This window comes from Oxyura jamaicensis, chromosome 7, assembly GCF_011077185.1.
Source record: "Oxyura jamaicensis isolate SHBP4307 breed ruddy duck chromosome 7, BPBGC_Ojam_1.0, whole genome shotgun sequence".
NCBI classification, from domain to species: domain Eukaryota; kingdom Metazoa; phylum Chordata; class Aves; order Anseriformes; family Anatidae; genus Oxyura; species Oxyura jamaicensis.
Window position 1 is genome coordinate 21,135,172 of NC_048899.1, and position 17,430 is coordinate 21,152,601.

Genomic DNA, 17,430 nt, shown 5'->3' on the forward strand with positions numbered 1-17,430 from the left:
GCCGCCCGGCCCCCGCGGCGAGGCGCGCTCCCCCGGCCGGCACCCGCCGCCGCCGTCCCCCGACAGGTAAGGCCGGGGTCCCAGGGGCGCCGCCAGCCCGGCCCCGGCCCCTGCCCGCTGCCGTCCGGGGGCTGGGGCTGCCTGCACCGGGCGGGGCGGGGAAGGGGGCGAAGCGGCGGCGGGGCGGCCCCGGCCCTGCCTTGCCCGGGGCTTGGGGAGTTGTTCGGCGGAGCTGAGAGGGGCTGCCCGAGGGGCCGGTGCTGGGACACGCGCCGAGGGGAAGTTAACGGCGGGCGGCAGGGTTCTGCGCCGGGCTGCCGGCCCCGAAACGTGCTCTGAAAAGTTGCTGGGTGGGATGGTGGTGCCCCGGGAGGGGTTCGTGCGGCGCATCTGCTGCCGTGGGTGCGTCCCCCCCAGTCTCTTCCCCCCTTTTTATTTCTAAGAGGTTTCTCAGTTTGAGGCGAAGAGGGACGCCGCTGCCGCCTCGCGAAGCCCACCCGAGCCGCTACTTCGCTGTCAGAGCGGCTTCCCCTGGCGCTTGGCAGAGCTGCCTCACCGCAGCGATGCTGCTGGCACTGCTGCTGCTGGGGATGTGCGCGCTGTGTTTGTTACCCCCTGAGGCTAGTCTGGAAGGCATTGATCTTTATTTTTAGTCCAGGAGACTGCGAGCTAGTTTTTTTTTTTTTTTTTTTTTTTTTTTTTTTAATGAAGCATCTGATCGGTGTTGGTAGACTCAAGTTTAGGAAATACTGAGATGCTGCATACGCTATTCTTTCACTCCTTAATGCTGAGTGTCACGTTAAAGGAATGTGCTCTGTGGGTTTCCAGAAAGAAAACCGTCGTCAGTCCGCGTTGTTACCTTACCTTGACGGTTTTCCACACTTTTATAGCAATTAGTATGTGAAATCTCGAATGACAATAATGAATGTAATAAAGTTAAACGTTAAGCTTGGAGTCATCAACTCACACATGTAGAGAAATCTCATTATGTGCTGGCAGAGTCAAATACCTGGGGTGCTTTGGGTGCTGCTCCCCAGATGAAATCAAGTATAAAAAGTGCTCTTTGATATTTGCCATGTGAGAAAACCATGCAGGGTAATATGCCCAGCATTTTAGCCAACCGTGTTATTAATGCGGCACTTTAAGCCAGTGCATAACGGAGCTCTTCAGCAAGTACAGCAGCGATTAGCTTCCAAACTCTTGCAAGTGCTGCTTGGTGATATTTACGACACAGATATATTTTAAGCCACCAGAAACTACTGAGACATTTATTTTGTGTTGGAGCTATGGAGATTCAGATACAAAAGTCATTGAAGATGGAAATGAGTATACGCTCATTTGCTTTGCACTATTTTGTCTTGTCAATCACTTCAACTCCTGATTCTGGGAAAAAAAAAAAAAAAAAAAAAAAGTTTCCATTTGTTCAATATATAGTTGTGATGTACTTGGGAAGTATTCCTAAGAGGTTACATGCATCTGCTGTTGTAATAGTTGTACATTGGGAATGGCGTGAACACAGGGACAACAAAATATTTACTAATGTCCTGAGGAGCCAATATAAATATATCCATGCTCTTAGTCTGCAAAGACTTACACATATTAAAACAACTTTATATTCAGAGCTGAGTACTTGGATTGCTTTCAAGTAGAGTTAAGCACTATATGTTAATAGATTCAGCCTACTGATTAAAAAATAACTGCACAAAAAAGCTAATTACTGCAACCAGAAAATATCGTGCTATTAGTGCCTTAGTGTGGCATGCACGGTAGGTTACGGTAATTTTAACAGCATTTTTTGTAATTATCTCTTTTTATTATGTATTCTGTTGAAATAGGAGAACAAAGAAAGATGACAGTGTTTTGGAGATCCCATCAATTCCAAATCCTTTTCCTGAGCTGTGTTGCTCTCCCTTCGCATCCGTTTTGTCAGCCAGTCTGTTGCCCAAGGCAACTTCAAGAAAAAAACAGGTAAGATTTTTAAATTATTATTTGACGAATACTAAATTGGTTTCATGAAGGCATGAGGAAAACCCAAGTTACCTATTAAAATATTTTTCTAATAAGGGTGTTCCATATTTCTGTAATTTGGTGAAATTTTCCCTGGAGATCATCAGTGCTTGTAGACAATGAGGTTTCAGAATCTGTGATTTAAGACATGACTATTCTTACACAGAGTCTAAATTGGACTGTACAGATTTTTTGGATAAAGTCGAACCATGGGCAGGCAATACTTTACGTACTTAGATATGAAGTTAATTTCTTTCCTCCTCCCTACCTCCAATTATTGTCGTCAATTCTATGGCATGGAGGGCTTTAACAATCACTGATCAGCTCTTTTTATCTGGATGTCTAATTTTTCAAGGATAATGGAATAAAAAAGAAACTGAAGGGAAGGAACAAATGCTGTGTACGTGGCTATATTTTGTATCTGTGTGCACAGTTGACATTACATGTGTGTCTCTATATATGTGTGTATATTTTATACGTGTGTGTGTGTAGTTGATGTTATACATCTGTATATATATATCTTTATGATGTTACTATATTTCTATAAATACCTTAAAATGTCAGCCAAGGGAAGTTCTGAGTGGGCAGACACACCTGGTGGTGCTCTTAGTTCTGTTCACAAGCAGTGTATTTGTTTTCCTGAGCAGGGATAGAGGATAGAGTTTCCAATTAATGGAGATTACTGGTGTTGAAGATCTGTTTTGCGCCTTAGAAGCTTACCTGTTCCTTTTCTCTTCTTTTTTGAGACTGAAGAGAAGTCTGACAAGGAACACTTGTGAGATTAAGGGTGCTACTTCCTTCACATTCTCTTTTTTTGGTGGTCTGCAAGATCTCTGTCTTAACAGCTTTAGGAGCGATATTGGAGGTGTAAGAACTTTCACTGATGTTGCTTATTCAGTTTTTAAATTTGCATCAAGAAATGGTGTGGAAGTTGAAGTTTCTTGTAATTGTATTAACCTTTCTGAAGCTGACGAGCCATGGCTGTTTCTGTGTATCTGCTGGAAAGAATAGATGCCAGAGACTTTACTGAGAAATTTCTGGGTGGACACCTTAATGGGAAACATTTGCTTATTTTTCCCTCCCATCTCTTGTGAAAATCACGTATGTGTCTGCGAAACTCCAGTGATTCAATCTTGTCATATATTGCATGTTCTCTAAAAATAGCTGTGGTGTCTTTCCTGACTGTTTGTATCACTTTCAATTCTTTCCTACAACAGCAATGCTAATTTGAAGTATTTCTGGTCAGTTTATATGTAAGCACTGTGAATGCATTGGGTAAAATCATGTTAGTTTCATGGCAGAGCACTAACACTCTTTCTTCAGAGGCAGGAAAACCACCAAATTGGTAACATTATCTTTCAGAACATAAGGACTGGGAGTCACATTTTAAAAATTAGTTCAGATAACTATTTTTGCTGGCTAAAATGCACTCATTGTGGTTGTCTTCATGCTTGCAACTGGAAAGTAGATTTTATTAAGCATGATTTAACACTGAAAGGTAAACTGTCTGCTTTTGGGGCCTGTCATGTTTAAAATTACTGACTGGCATGATCAGTTAAGCCACCTAAATGTAAGCTTCAGTCTCTGAGAAACTGAAGTTCATGGCTTCACTGATTTCACTTATGTTTTTTTAGATGGGCTCTTGTTATACCTTTGGTGACAGTTTCTTCTTGCAATCCTTTCATTTTTTCTGGTTTGCCATTGAAGAATGTAGTACTCTCTGGTAGAAGCAGGATCAAGAAACACTGGTTTACTTGCCAAAGCAAGTTAAAATGATAGTAATGTCTTCAGAGGGCCTGACCCATTTCCAGAGTGCGAAAGAATAGAGGGGAGTCTTTATATTTGCTGGAGGCATTTTAATAAGACCATAGTTTTCGTCACAAAGCCTTTTACCTAGGTATCTGTGTATGGCCAGTGCTGGAGAAGATGGTACTGGGCTACGCAGACCTTTTGTCAGACATGGCACAACTGTTCTTTTGTTATTAATCTGAAGTTATCAAAGGTTAAGACCAAACAGCAACTATTGAGTTCAAGGAGGCTGTAGTGAGGTGGGGGTTGGTCTATTCTCCCATGTGCATGATGACAGGACGAGGGGGAATGGGCTAAAGTTGTGTCAGGGGAGGTTTAGGTTGGATATTAGGAAGAACTTTACTGAAAGGGTCATTAGGCACTGGAATAGGCTGCCCAGGGAAGTAGTTGAGTCACCATCCCTGGAGGTCTTTCAAAGACGTTTAGATGTAAAGCTTAGTGATATGGTTTAGTGGAGGACTTGTTAGGTCAGAGGTTGGACTTGGTGATCTTGGAGGTCTCTTCCAACCCAGACGATTCTGTGATTCTGTGAGTTAAACTTGTATCTCTGAAATTCAGGTTGAAGTCTTCTAATATCTTTGTGAAATATGAATAGATATGAAAAGGAGAGGGAGTGAATACTAAGCAGGTGTGCAATGAGGAGGAGCAAGCTGTGGCTTTGACTTCCCATAGTTAGCTGTGGGGGATGTGCTTGGAAATACGGTATATCCACACCATGTTCTGTGTTTGCCTACACAGCTCCTTCTGCATATACTTAATCCCTATACAAACCCCTAGCTGAATATAGCCCTGAAGGTCATGGATATTATTACCATTGCAGTTTGATAATTTCCAAACTCTTAAGAGAAATGAGAGTACACTTAAGCACTCTTCTTCTTCTTCTTCTTCTTCTTCTTCTTTTTTTTTTTTTTTGTATACAGCGTTGACAGCTGCCAGAATAATTTCTGCTCACTCTGTGATGATCTACATATGTTTTCAATGATTCTTTTAGACTGCTTTCTTTCTGATTTAGTTTCTTCGTCTGCTGTGTTTTTAATTTCAGGTATAATAAAGAAAAATTGCAGAGTGAGTTTCTACTTATGTCTAATAGGTAACTATTATCAAAATATGTGTTTCAAAAAGGAAAAAAAGAATTCATGCTTCTTTTGTCTTATTTTTATCTCCAGAAAAGATTTTCTATTTCCAGGGAAAAAAGAAGTTGTCAGAAATATCTATCTGTGACATTACCACTTTCGTATTCATAACACCTGTGACATCTGAAAGGCTGAAGTTCTTAAATATCTTTCTTTTTCTGAGTAGATTATTAACGTTATTTAGAACTTTTGTTTTTCTAAACTGATGTTCTTACTGTCTTTTCATGATCTTTTATCATAAATCTTCATAAAGCTTTGAACATGCTGCTTGAACAGCATATCTGTTTGTGGAGCAAACAGCAAATTGGTAAAAAAGCACATAGTGGCATGGTGAATTGCCTCTATGCTTGGGAAGTAGGAAATCTTGGTGTCGGAACATTACTTGGTCTGCCTCAAAAACACAGCTGTTTGTCTCATTCTTCTTCCTGCTGTTTAGAAGAATTTTGTGTTATATCCTCACAGACTCATAATCCTAACACGTTAGCAGTAGTTAGAACAAGCTTACTTCAATAGGCAACCCTGAGTTTTTATTTATTTATTTTTTATTTTAAAAAAGAAGGGAGAGGGGAATAACATGGCTCGAAAATAAGCAGTAACAGTATAGAGTCAGTATAGTGACAACTTTTGTTCTCCTAGAGAGAGAACTGGGAGCTGGGAGAATGGAAGGAACGTCTGCATTCACCATGCTGAGACAGGCAGACCTGTTCCTCAGCTGATGTGTTCTCAATGGAGCATTTCATGAAGGTGGTCCCATGGAGCTGATCACACCCACCTTTGGGAAGGAGAACTTTGAGATGTAGTGTGAATGGGAGTGGGATTGTGTGATTAATATCTTCATCCTTAAGGGAGTAATCTGGAGATGAAATCAACATCTGAATGTATGGTTGGCAAGACCACTTTGTGGACTGTGAAATCTACTCTGTATAAAACCGTCAAGTTTGGTGTCCCTGCAAGAAATGTAGGAGGGGATCGGGTGCTTTTGATATGAATAGTGTCATAGATGTTCACATAAACTAAAGTTTATGTTCAGGGTGGAAGACTTATATTTGAAAGGGAAAACAACAACAACAACAACAACAAAAAAAACCCTGGCTTTCCCCTCATGCCCAATGCAATGCAGCCAACTCAGTACATACATGGTGGGAAATGTTGCCTTTCATGACACTGGTTTAGGTGTTTGTTATTAAGTGGAGTATGTGAGGTCACATATGGAAATCTAATTGTGTCTTGGAGCCTGTGTTCTCTAAGAACTGGCAAGGAACTGAACATGTAAAACACGTGCATTAGCTGTCTTAATTTTCAAAATGAATAACTCACACTTTTGTCTCTAATTAAGATCAAAATGGATATTACTAGGGAAAAATGTTACTTGTAAAAAATATATAATTTTCTGTTCATTAGTATACTTTCAGCTTTCTTCGGTCAAATGACCTAAAACTATGTTACTATAGTTATGAAAGCTTTCTTTTTAAGTCTTTCTGAAAACAAAGCCTGAATCATTTGCACTGGAGTGACAGTTCTTGCCCTGCTCAAGGATAAGCCAAAAAGTGTTTCAACACAAAAGTAGTTCAAGGTAATTAGTGCCTTGTTTCTTTAAATTCAATTAGAAGTGCAAAAATAAAACTCAAGTGAATCTCAAGGTGAAGAACACTCAATTCTTTGGTATAATATCTTGCCTCTTTTGTCTTTCTTGATGTTCTAAACAAGTAGATATTTTTATAATTTAGAATCCAAATATACTCCCATGATGTTCCTTCTTGGAAATCAATTGTATAAAAAAACTCAAATACATATTTGATTGTAGTGAAACGTCCCTTCCCTTTTTGCATTACAAAGATTTTCATGTGAGGCTCTTTGGAAAAGAAGAACTGAGGGGACCTTAATGGCAAGGAAAATATGTTTCTTTAAATGTGTGCTATTCTAAGTTTATGATTTATATTGAGCTTTGACTGTTGTAATCAGAGTACCATTTTTTTTTAATAGTTATAATTTAGGGTCTTCTAATGTACCCTCTTGAAACCTTATCCTTGAAAATTTTACAGATAATTGTATTAACAGACGTAAATTGCTAAGTATCTGGTACTTAAACTTTTTAATGACAGATTTTTTTGGCTGAAGTACCTGTTTCCTCTTGACTTTTGGACAATACAAAAACACAAACAATTTCATTGATGTGTTAATTCATGAATGTCCAAGCAAGTACTTGCTGGTAAGTCAATCTGGAGTATATCATTTATAATATTGGCTAACTTTGGTGTTCATTTAATGCTTTTAGAACTTATTTTGGATGTCAGAATAAATTTATTTATTTATTTATTTTTTGTTTGTTTTTTATATGCTATGGTAAGATTTATTCTGGGTAAATAAATGAGTGCTTTCTAGTATAATTATGTTGGTATGTACAAACTGTGTGGGCAAGGTCTAATTTGTGCTTGTGTTTCCTCACAGTAACCACTTTTGACTTCCAATTTCAAATTTTGAAGGACAGGAGCTTTCTCATGTTTGTTTTCCATATTCTTTGAGCTGTTAAGTGCATAATTCTTTTGTTTGTTCTTATAATGCAAAGTATGCCTTAACATCTAATGTGTGTTTTGGGCAGTTGAAGAAAAAAAAAAAAAAATCCTGTTAGGATGGGGAGACAAAGTGGTGAGCCATTTGCATCTCTTCTTAGTCAATTCCATTTACCTTGTGTGTGCACAGCAGTGTGTCTGAACACCCTAAATTTATTAGTTCTGGAAGATCATGCCTTAAGTACCCATCATTACTTTTATATATTTGGATTCATATGCTTGTATTAGATGTAAGGAGGTCTGGAAACCTTGGTTTAAATAGCATTACTCCAGGTTTTCTACTATTTTTAACTGCCTTAGGGTTGAAATATCTTTTCCAACCAAAGATTAATTAGTTAAATTCACACTATAATTCCAGTCTGTCTGTTTCTTGCTGGACTTCTTTCCAGGCTGGAGAGCATTGCACATATCCACTGTTACCACTTCTTAATCTTTTTTCCTTCCAGCTCCTAAACATGTATCTGTTTCTGCTATGTCTTCCCCTTACATTACACAGAAGACTTTCAGTTTGAGAGGCACAAGGGAAGAGGAAAAGTCTTTCCAACCAATTTACAGATTAACAGAAAAAACATCCTACACAAAACCAACTTAAACAGCTCAAGGCTTTTGTTTGAAGTCTCTAATAGGAGACTTGATTCAGTTGGACTATTTTTTTTTTTTTTCAATGACTCAGCTGGAGGTTTTTGCTCTAGTTTCCATACTCTGTTCTTTGATTAAATGGCTGTGCCCTCTCACCAAAGAAGGATTTATTGCTGTTACATTAGGTTAAAATTTCTTAGAGCCTTATTACAACTTGCTGTTTTAATGCACGCACCTATATGCTTTGACCAGTCATCTCAAAACGATGGCAGAAAGTCACAGATTTATATAAGCAAGAATCAGGAGGCAGAGTTGAAAAAAATCTTATTTTAGCAATAAAGAATGTTGCCTGTTTTATATTCAGGTGGCATAGCATAAGCTGTCTGAAACATCACCTTGGCAAAACTTCAGAATAATCCCATGTTTAAGTCTTATTCTTTTTGTATTTTATTTTATCCTTTTTCTGTTGGTTCATTCATTATTGTATCTTTCTTATGGAGAAACGAAATTGCTTTCTGTCAGACTTCATATCAACCCTCAATGTTATTACAAATTAACCTTGTACTTTGTTACTGTCCAAAAACAACCCAAGCAAAGACTCCAAACATTCTAACTTTACAAAAATAGCATGTCTTTTCCAACCCCCCCCCCCCAATGAACAAGCAAACAAGGTCACTTTAACTTTGCTGGTTACTAGGATATTGCTCCTACCCCTTTAATCTTAATTCACTTATATCAGGCAAAAGTCAGGGTTAAATTTTCCCCTATTTGTAGCTTGATAAAACAAAAAAATCATCAGAACTGTCAGAGGTTTTGACCTTCTTTTTTTCCAGTGTTTGTCAGATTGGAATAATTTTGATCATTCTTTTGATTTTGATTATTTTGGGCTTCATCTGCCTGAAAGTCAAAACTGAAATTTCTTATCTCTTCTGGTAGGACTGTTTTCTCAGTACAAGAAGCTGCCTCTTCTGTCCGATTCAGGAAGTTGTATTTGGAATAAGAAACTTCTGGTAGATTGCAATAGATCTAATTTGTTGTGTAGAAAACCTCTGCAAATTTGTAAACTCTCGTTCTCCAAAAATCTATGCTTTGGTATTCATCTCCTGAATTCTGAGTTCACTACCTGGTGTTGTGGTCCCATGATCTCTAAAGAACCATGTAATCACAAGGTCACTGAAGCAAGCAACGATAAAAACAGTCTCTGTTTCTTTGAATATAGAAGAGACTTGCCAGTTAAGGCCTGCTGAAACTGCAGGGAACTTCTGCTTTAACATTGCTGAATTACTCCTGATAACTCAGTTTTATAGACTTTGGCTTTAAAAGATTAAGCTCTGACTGTTCAGCAGCCTGAACCCTCATAATTTTCAGGAGGGAAGGAGATGTGGTAGATGCTAAAACTGTTCTTTCTCATAAGCATTCCCAGGAATGAGTCCATTAAGTTGGACTGGAGAACTGAGATGGTTAGGGCATTCTGTATCATCTCTGTACCTTTCATGGACAGATACATGATTAAATAAGTATTTTCCAGGCAGACATTTTTCTAGGTGTCTTCTCATTGGTGGCATTGTCAGTGAGTGATACCACTGGGTGGGGGATGCAATACTTCAGTTATAACAACAGAAAGCTAATGACATCTACTCTTTATGGAGTACTGTCTGAGCTGTCTTTCAATTCAAACAGATAAACATTCCTGTCCAACTTCAAGACACACAGTTTGGGTTAATTAGAACAGTGTTAAATAACATTTGTAATTTTGTATCTATTCTAGATTATGATTAAGATGCATATTGAAAAATGTGTGGTTTGCTGTTTAAAGGACTGACTTCTGTTGCGTTTTGAAGCAATACTATTCCCAAAGTATTGAGAATTTTTCTATTCCCAAAAAGATTGTTTTTAAGATCTTAAAAGAGTTAAACACCAATGTTTTTAAACTGAAATTCTAAATGTGCATGCTTATACCTGCATTTGTGTGAGAGCTCCATAGATCTTTTTCTCTTTTTAATGCCACAGCTGTTTCCATATTCAGTCAGATGAAAATAAGACTCTCATTTGCTTTTGTGTTTCTTTTATTTTTCCTTCATTTTTTTCCCTTCGGTTTTGTCATCTTGCCTTATAAAACCTCTGTGGTCCTGTTCTGATCAGCATTTGTCATCTCATTGACTAGTATTGTAAACACCCGCTGGATTTTGTGTCCAAATTGAGGCTGGTGAAGGGTCTAGAGAACAAATCTTATGGGGAGCAGCTGAGGGAACAGGGATTGTTTAACCTGGAGAAGAGGAGGCTTGGGGAGACCCTATTGTAAAACTACCTCAAAGGAGGTTGTAGCTAGATGGGTATCCTTCTCTTCTCCCAAGCAACAAGCAATAGAACAAGAGGATATGGCCTCACATTGAGTATGCTTAGGTTGGATATTAGGATAAAAATCTTCATTGAAAGGCTTGTGTAGCATTGGAACAGGATGCCCAGGGAAGTGGGTTGAGTCACCACCCATGGAGGTATTCAGAAGGTGTAGATATGGTGCTTAGGGACATGTTCTAGTGGTAGATTTGGCAGTGCTAGGTTAACAGTTGGACTTGATGATCTTGGAGGTCTTCTCCAACCTAAATGATTCTGTAATTTCATATTCTGCTAATTTTATAATGTAAACAATTCAACAGTTGAATGGGATTAGAGTAGTCAGTGATGAATGGTTAAATCACCTGAAATGCTACAGATTTGGTGAAGCTGGCAACTCAAATGTTTCTTATTGAGTAGTCATGTGATGACTGTTAGGTTTATGCCTTTCACCTCCTTTGAATTAAAAGCTTTGCAGCAAATGGAGAAAGCACTAAGTAGTTTACCATAAATTTTACTCCCCAGAAGCTAATATAAGATGATAAAAAATACTTGTATTTAAACATACTAAAACCTTGTCATCCCCTAGTGTTGGGGTATTAACTGAAGAGTGGAGCTCAAACTCGGATTTCTGTTAGGAATTTTTGTGTGGTTCTTAACATATCTTTGGATTGTTGCAGTTAAGATGTTCTGAGAGTTATTTGTTTAAATTAGAACTTGAGAACTATGGAGAACAATGCGAGGAATACCAATATCACACAATTTTGTGTGTAAATGTTGCTACAATATGAATAATTTAGATTTTGAGTACACAAAACGTACCTTCATGTAAACATCAATATTAAACCTGGTTAGTTTTCACCAGGTGGATTTAACTTTGTAATGCATATTAAATAGTCTTAAATATTTGTGATCAGTGAAATGATTTTCAATTCATTATACATGTGTAACTTCCTGTCAGTTATTTTCAACAGATTGCTGAAGCCTTGCTTGTTGTGACATGATAACTCTAGAGCCACTAATACAGTATTTTTTTTTGTTTTTGTTTTTCCAAATTTTTGCTTTATTATCTTCTTACTCTTTGCAGTGGTAATCCTTATGTATGCTATGCCTTAAAAAAAAAAAAAAAAAAAAAAGGTAAAATCCTATAATGATAAGTGGGAGATGACAGTTGACCACTGGCCATATTCTCCTTGTTTGTCTTGAACTTGTTTAAAGCTGTTACTTCTGAGGGAATTAATTCCTTTATGACTGCCTTAAATTTGGAAATGAAGATAAAGGGAAATCTTCAAGACAGCATACTTAAGTATGCCTCTCATGTTAGAGTCCTGATGGGAGTCACCTCAAATGGGAAGATTAAAAAAAATGCTAATCAGGCCAAAGAAAATTTTTCAAGAAGGGCAGTTGTGGGAGGAGGAATTAAAAGGGAGAATAAATTAGACCTCTGCTCCAATAACAGCATGCACTTTCTTTTCTCCTGCTTAAGTTGCAGAACATTCATTTGTAGCTAATCAGCTCATATTTTAGCCCAATAGCATTCATGATATTTAATACTTAAATCTCAAGAGAGAAATGTATATTGGTTATCTTAGAGGTGTGCCTGTGCTTCTAATTAGTGTACTGATGGATCGTTCCTGCCTGTTCTGGTAGGTATGCATATGCTGCACACTGGTATGTCTCTCTGTTTGCTTCTTAACTTAATATATCCACAGTAAAACAAGATATAGTAGATTGCCTTGTGATCCGAATTGGATTTTTCAACAAGTGCATTCTTGGTCTATAAATAGCCTTTTTATTACTTCTGTTATGATAACTCCTGTTACTGATTACATTAAGGCCTCGAGTTTGTGAGCAGCTGCAGGCACTTGATAATGACACAGAAATGGTATCAAATGTTGAAAAAACAGGCTGGAAGTTTGTTCACTAGAATTCACTGCTCTATAGTGAGGGGAAGCTTGTACAGTGTGTGGGTTTTTTATGACTTAGTTGACAGAACTTTGTTATCAGTATGTGTTTCAATTTGTTTTGAACCTATTGGTTGCAGAAATAGGTAGCTGAAAAGCTTTGCAAGACTGTTTAACAAGGATTTCACAAGTTTGTAAGAATTTATGAGGATGGAAAACTGCATTATGCTCTTTGATACTGTGAAATGTAGAGCTGCATTAATGAACAGTGTTCAGCTTTTTGCCATTGTTCTTAAAATTTGAACATTTCCATAATCACAAATTATGGAGCTAAATAATGTGGTAAGAGGAGATTATGTTTTTTTTTTTTTTTTTTTTTTTTTTTTTTTTTTTTTTTTTTTTGTTTTGTTTTGTTTTTTGTTTTTGTTTTTCCAAGCTGGTATGATCATTATCATTAGGCTTTCTCCAACATAATTGAACCCCACTCTGAGTAGCATGTTGTAGCATTGTGATACAGGAGTATGCTGCTCCATTTTGGTAGGAAAACAGGATGGATTCTCAGGTTGTTTCTCTCTAGTACCATTATTACTCATTAGGTCTAAAGGAAAAGTGTACATATCTTGATTTTCAAACTTTAACTTTGTTTCCATATCTTTAATTTTTTACTGCTTGCACTTCGTATTTATATCTGATTGCTGAAGATGAAGGTTTAAATCCTTTCATCAGTTTGAAGTGATCTGGATAGGAAGGCTTTGCTCTAAGTAGAGCAAATCTGACTTTCTCTGGTGTTTTGATAATCAATAATTTTGGAAAAAAAAAAAGATTTCACAGTTTAAAAAACTAATTTGTAGTATCCTGAAAGGTGCTAGTATATGATTAGTTGCTTTTGTAATGATAATCTATTTGAGCTTATTGTATTCAGGTAACGTGGAACTTTCAAAGTAAGTTTGTGTGTTGTCACCTCTGGGGAACTTACTGGGTGATGAGATTCACTTTTACCCAAGTGTCCACAAAACTACTCATTGGTATGATCTTCAGATAGGATATTCCTCATTCATGGAAATTAGGGGCAACCAAGAAAAAGGTATGCTCTGTGTTTTTTTTTTTTTTTTTTCTTTCATTTTTTTCCCATTTTTTGAAATAAGATTATAAATGAGTTGAAAGGATTTTGGAAAAGTGCTCCTTTTCAGTAACTTCTTATAAAATTTTGTACTTTGTCCTTTGTACTTCTGCCCATGAGACAATGACCTTATTAAATAACATTGAAGATTAAACATTAATACAAGTCAAGTATCATAACTTTGTTCTTTTCTACCAGGCATTTGGCAAAAAGATAGAAGATTTATAGGTATGAAGATAATGCCAATCTTGTAACATTCCTGTTATGCTTGGGCAGTAGCTGGCAAAAGTGGATGGCAGGAATAGAATTTATGGAAAACTGGAATTTATAACCACTTACTGTGTCAATCAAGCTGTATAGAAGATGTAAGCTACTCTAAAGCAATAGGTCAGTGGAACTGCTGAAGGATGAACTAATTATAGTTGGGTGTTCCTTTCCCCAAATCTGGAATGAGTTTATAAACAGCAATTGCTCAGCTTTTCAGGCCCAAAGAAAGGGGATTTGTAGGATAACTGCAAATAAACAATACGTAAGTTGCTGGAGAGGAAAGGAATGAATAGATCTAGGCCTTTTCTGGAGAGCTACTGTGGAGAAGTGATGGAAAAATTACTCCCAGTCTTTGTGTTTGGGGCTTATGAATTTGTACAAACCTTATATGATTGTTAGCTACTTTTAAACTCTTCCAGGAGCATTCCTATTGAATTAGGAATTGTATTTACCTAAGTATAAAAATCATCATGTGGAAAGTTACTCATATTGACTCCTCTAAATAAGATTTAAGAGAATATTTACAGTTGTGACTCTGAGATAAAACACATTTCCAATTCAGCCTAAGCAGTCTGAACATACAGTGAAGAAAATGCAAGTGAGGAAACTCCTCAAACAATGTATGACTGACTGCTGTCATTGGTTGATTTCTGTGTAGCAGATACTAACAAGGCGTCTGCTTTTCAAATGAAACTAGCTCCTTCAGAACAGGAACATATGGAGAGTAAAACTGAAGCCAGTGATTCAGTTGTAGCACAAGAAGTTGCCTTACGTATCTTTGTCCGCTCACTTTCTTCCTGCAACATGTTCTGGTTGCTAAATGCATTTTCCTTTGGAAAACTAAGACTTGATAAGGAAAGTGTTTTCTAATACAACCAGCTTGTAATCTTGAGTGTCTGTAGTCTCAGAATTTTTATCCGAGAATCTGGTTTTGTGTATGTGTAAGGGTCAGTATGTGTAAGGGTCAGTTTGACCCATAACTATAACCAGGAGGAAGAAGGAAGCTAACGAATGGGTTAGTAATTCAGGGACAGCATTAAAAAGGAGTTCAGAGTTTGTGCAGTACATGCTGCTTTGCTAGCAAAGGAACAGCAATCCACTGAGAACTATGAAATGACAAATTTGGAGATGTCTTTTCAGTGCAGGATTTAGGATCTGCAGTTATCTTGCTTTGCTGTTAAACTGCTCCATCGTGATGTGTTTTTTGTAATGCTTACCTCATACATGGAAGGGCTAAAAGAGGAATAACTGAATCTATGAATTGTGCTAGTTCTGTTTTTTTTTTTTTTTTTTTTTTTTTTTAAATTATTTGTATTTTTAAGTGCATTATTCTCAAAATAGAAGTATAAAATAGGTGGATAATTGTATGAAGAGACAGAAAAAGAGAGATGATGGTGCAAACTTCACTGTGAAATCCCTAGGTAAGTTATACATATGTTGCTTTACAGGTAATATATTCTGTTTTCATGCAGTCGTTTCTGCATAGAATCAGTTATTATCAGCCCTTTAAGAGGGTGCACTGTATGTTCTGGTTTGAGGAATAAGACCTTGTTAAGTTTCTTTGTATAAGGGACTACAGGAATAGAAAGGCTCACATCACTTTGAAGCCTTTTTTTTTTTTTTTTTTTTCCTGTGGGATACTCCTATTTCAGCTGTAAAAAAAAAAATAGTTATTCGACAAACCTATGCAAGAAATACCCTATATATGTTTCCACGGTCATAAAGATGATTTAACTGATGCTTGCTCTAGTAGAGAGACAAAAGTCTCTCTATTTTGTGCCAAGCAGACAGGAACACAAATGCAGACTGTACAACAAATAACCTACCTGGCTTCACATTAGTCTTGTGTAATAATCTTCTGGTTTAGCTTAAAGGAAAAATGAGTATAAAAAAGTAGTGTCAAAGTTTTTTTAAACATTAATGAATTTATGTTCTCTGGATTTTATTTATTTTTTTATCTACAGAGGCAAAAGCTGTCTCTGCTTTGCTTGTTGCTTATAAATGCCCACATTCCTGTTATGTCTGCCAGAGCCAGGAATAAAATCAGCTGTTGTGACTCCATATCCAGTGCCTTAAGTACAACACTGACCTTCCTCTGCTAGCAGGATATCTGTGTTACATATGTTGTTATAAAACATGTATTTGGAGCTGCTAACTCTTACTAAGAGCTGCTCAGTTATTATCCACTCAATTTAGTCATGCTTTCTTCAGTGGCAAGAAGTAGAGATTGTTTATATTTTGAAGTATCTAAAAAGTATCTGAAGAGTGTTTTTAGAACTCTATCTGGTAACTTAGTGACAAAAATAGGAGTGAAAAGCTGCATAAACAAATTCATTTTTACAGAGCTCTCAAGCAAGTGGGCTGGGTCTTATTTTCTTCTTGTCCACCATAATTGTTTGCATAGCTGCCATGTACAAGCTAAATCTTTCACCTGTAGAAAAGAAAGTGATTATGTATGTTTGCCTGAAGGCATAATTGGCTTTCAGGGCCATCTTGTATCTCACATTTATCAACAGAATTCATCTTGGCTTTCAGATGGTGAACTGACTCTGCAAGGCTTGACCTCAGAAGTTGAAATGTCATTTAAAAAAAAAAACAACAATTAACTCAGTGTTTGTGTTTGGAAATGTAAAAGTTGAAAGTATTTCTTGATATACCTTTTAGTATCTTTGGTGCATCTGATGTGTACTGTCATTAGTAAATGAGTAAATGACTGTAGAATTTTCTTTTTTGTTGTTTAAAATCAAATCAGATCTCAATATTGGCTTTTTGAAACAAAATAACACTTAGGTGTTTGCTTACTTTCCAAATAGGTTTGACCTGTATATCTGGCTGGAGAAGAGAAAATATAGATAGTCTCACTGAGGAAAATAATTTCCTGCTTCACCTTGCAGACAAATAGGTCAGTATTATTCATAGAACATAAAGCTGCATGTGCTTTTGAAGAGACAAGGACCTTCAATACCCAGGGGTAAGAAAAAAAGGCTTGGGCTATTTTTGTTTCTTTCCCAATAAAACCACTAATGCAGTGCACCAAGATTTACAATTACTGTTTCCCAAACTTTTTTTTTTTTTTTTTTTTTTAAATTTCCGTAAGATCCAAGGAAAAAAGATCGCAAGGGTAGTTTTTTAGTCTGGTGCTGCAAATACATACATGTATAATATTCCTGGGAGTAGAATTCCTACAGGAACAGGCTCTGGTACTGCAAGTTGTTTTCTGAATCTTACAGAAAAATTTTGAAGTCAGGTTATAAAATCTTGAGAATATGTGCTTGTAGGAAATAAGAGCTGTGTGCCTGAAAGGTAAAAACCTAATTGCAAACATTTATCATAGCTATCCCTAGTGGAAAAGAATGTTACAGAATTAACACACAATTATTCTGGAGATCATGTTTATTCTTCTAATTTCTCAAAACAATCTTAAGAGTTTTGGACTGGAGCTTCAGAAAGAAAAATAGAAGTAAGTAAGTGTAGAGTATGTAATATCTATAAGATTAATTACTATGAATTTGCTGCTGCCATAGACTCAATGTAAAATGAGTCAAATTTAAAACTGAATGCTTATTATTGAGACATGAAAATGGCTAACATCTCATGTATTTTTCACTGATTTGATGACTTTATTAAAAGCTCTTTACTTAAAGCTAACTAAACAAGGATTAAATATCTGTCTCCAAACAAATTACTTTATTACTTGGCATGAGTTT

General features: G+C 36.9%; 1 protein-coding gene across 4 annotated transcripts in view; it reads left to right on the forward strand.

Moving 5' to 3' along the window:
• The first annotated feature begins 340 nt into the window (after positions 1-340).
• GRB14 (growth factor receptor bound protein 14) overlaps positions 341-17,430 on the forward strand; it is a 65,128-nt gene continuing 48,038 nt past the window's right edge. For 2 of the 4 annotated variants that reach the window (XM_035332155.1, XM_035332156.1), the window contains exons 1-2: positions 341-402; positions 1,836-1,968. In XM_035332155.1, coding sequence (XP_035188046.1) covers positions 356-402; positions 1,836-1,968 — 180 coding nt within the window. In that variant the 5' untranslated portion in view covers positions 341-355. Of the gene's footprint in view, positions 403-1,835; positions 1,969-13,190; positions 13,421-16,536; positions 16,695-17,430 lie in introns of those variants that run through there. The other 2 variants (XM_035332158.1, XM_035332159.1) reach the window with 2 other exon arrangements.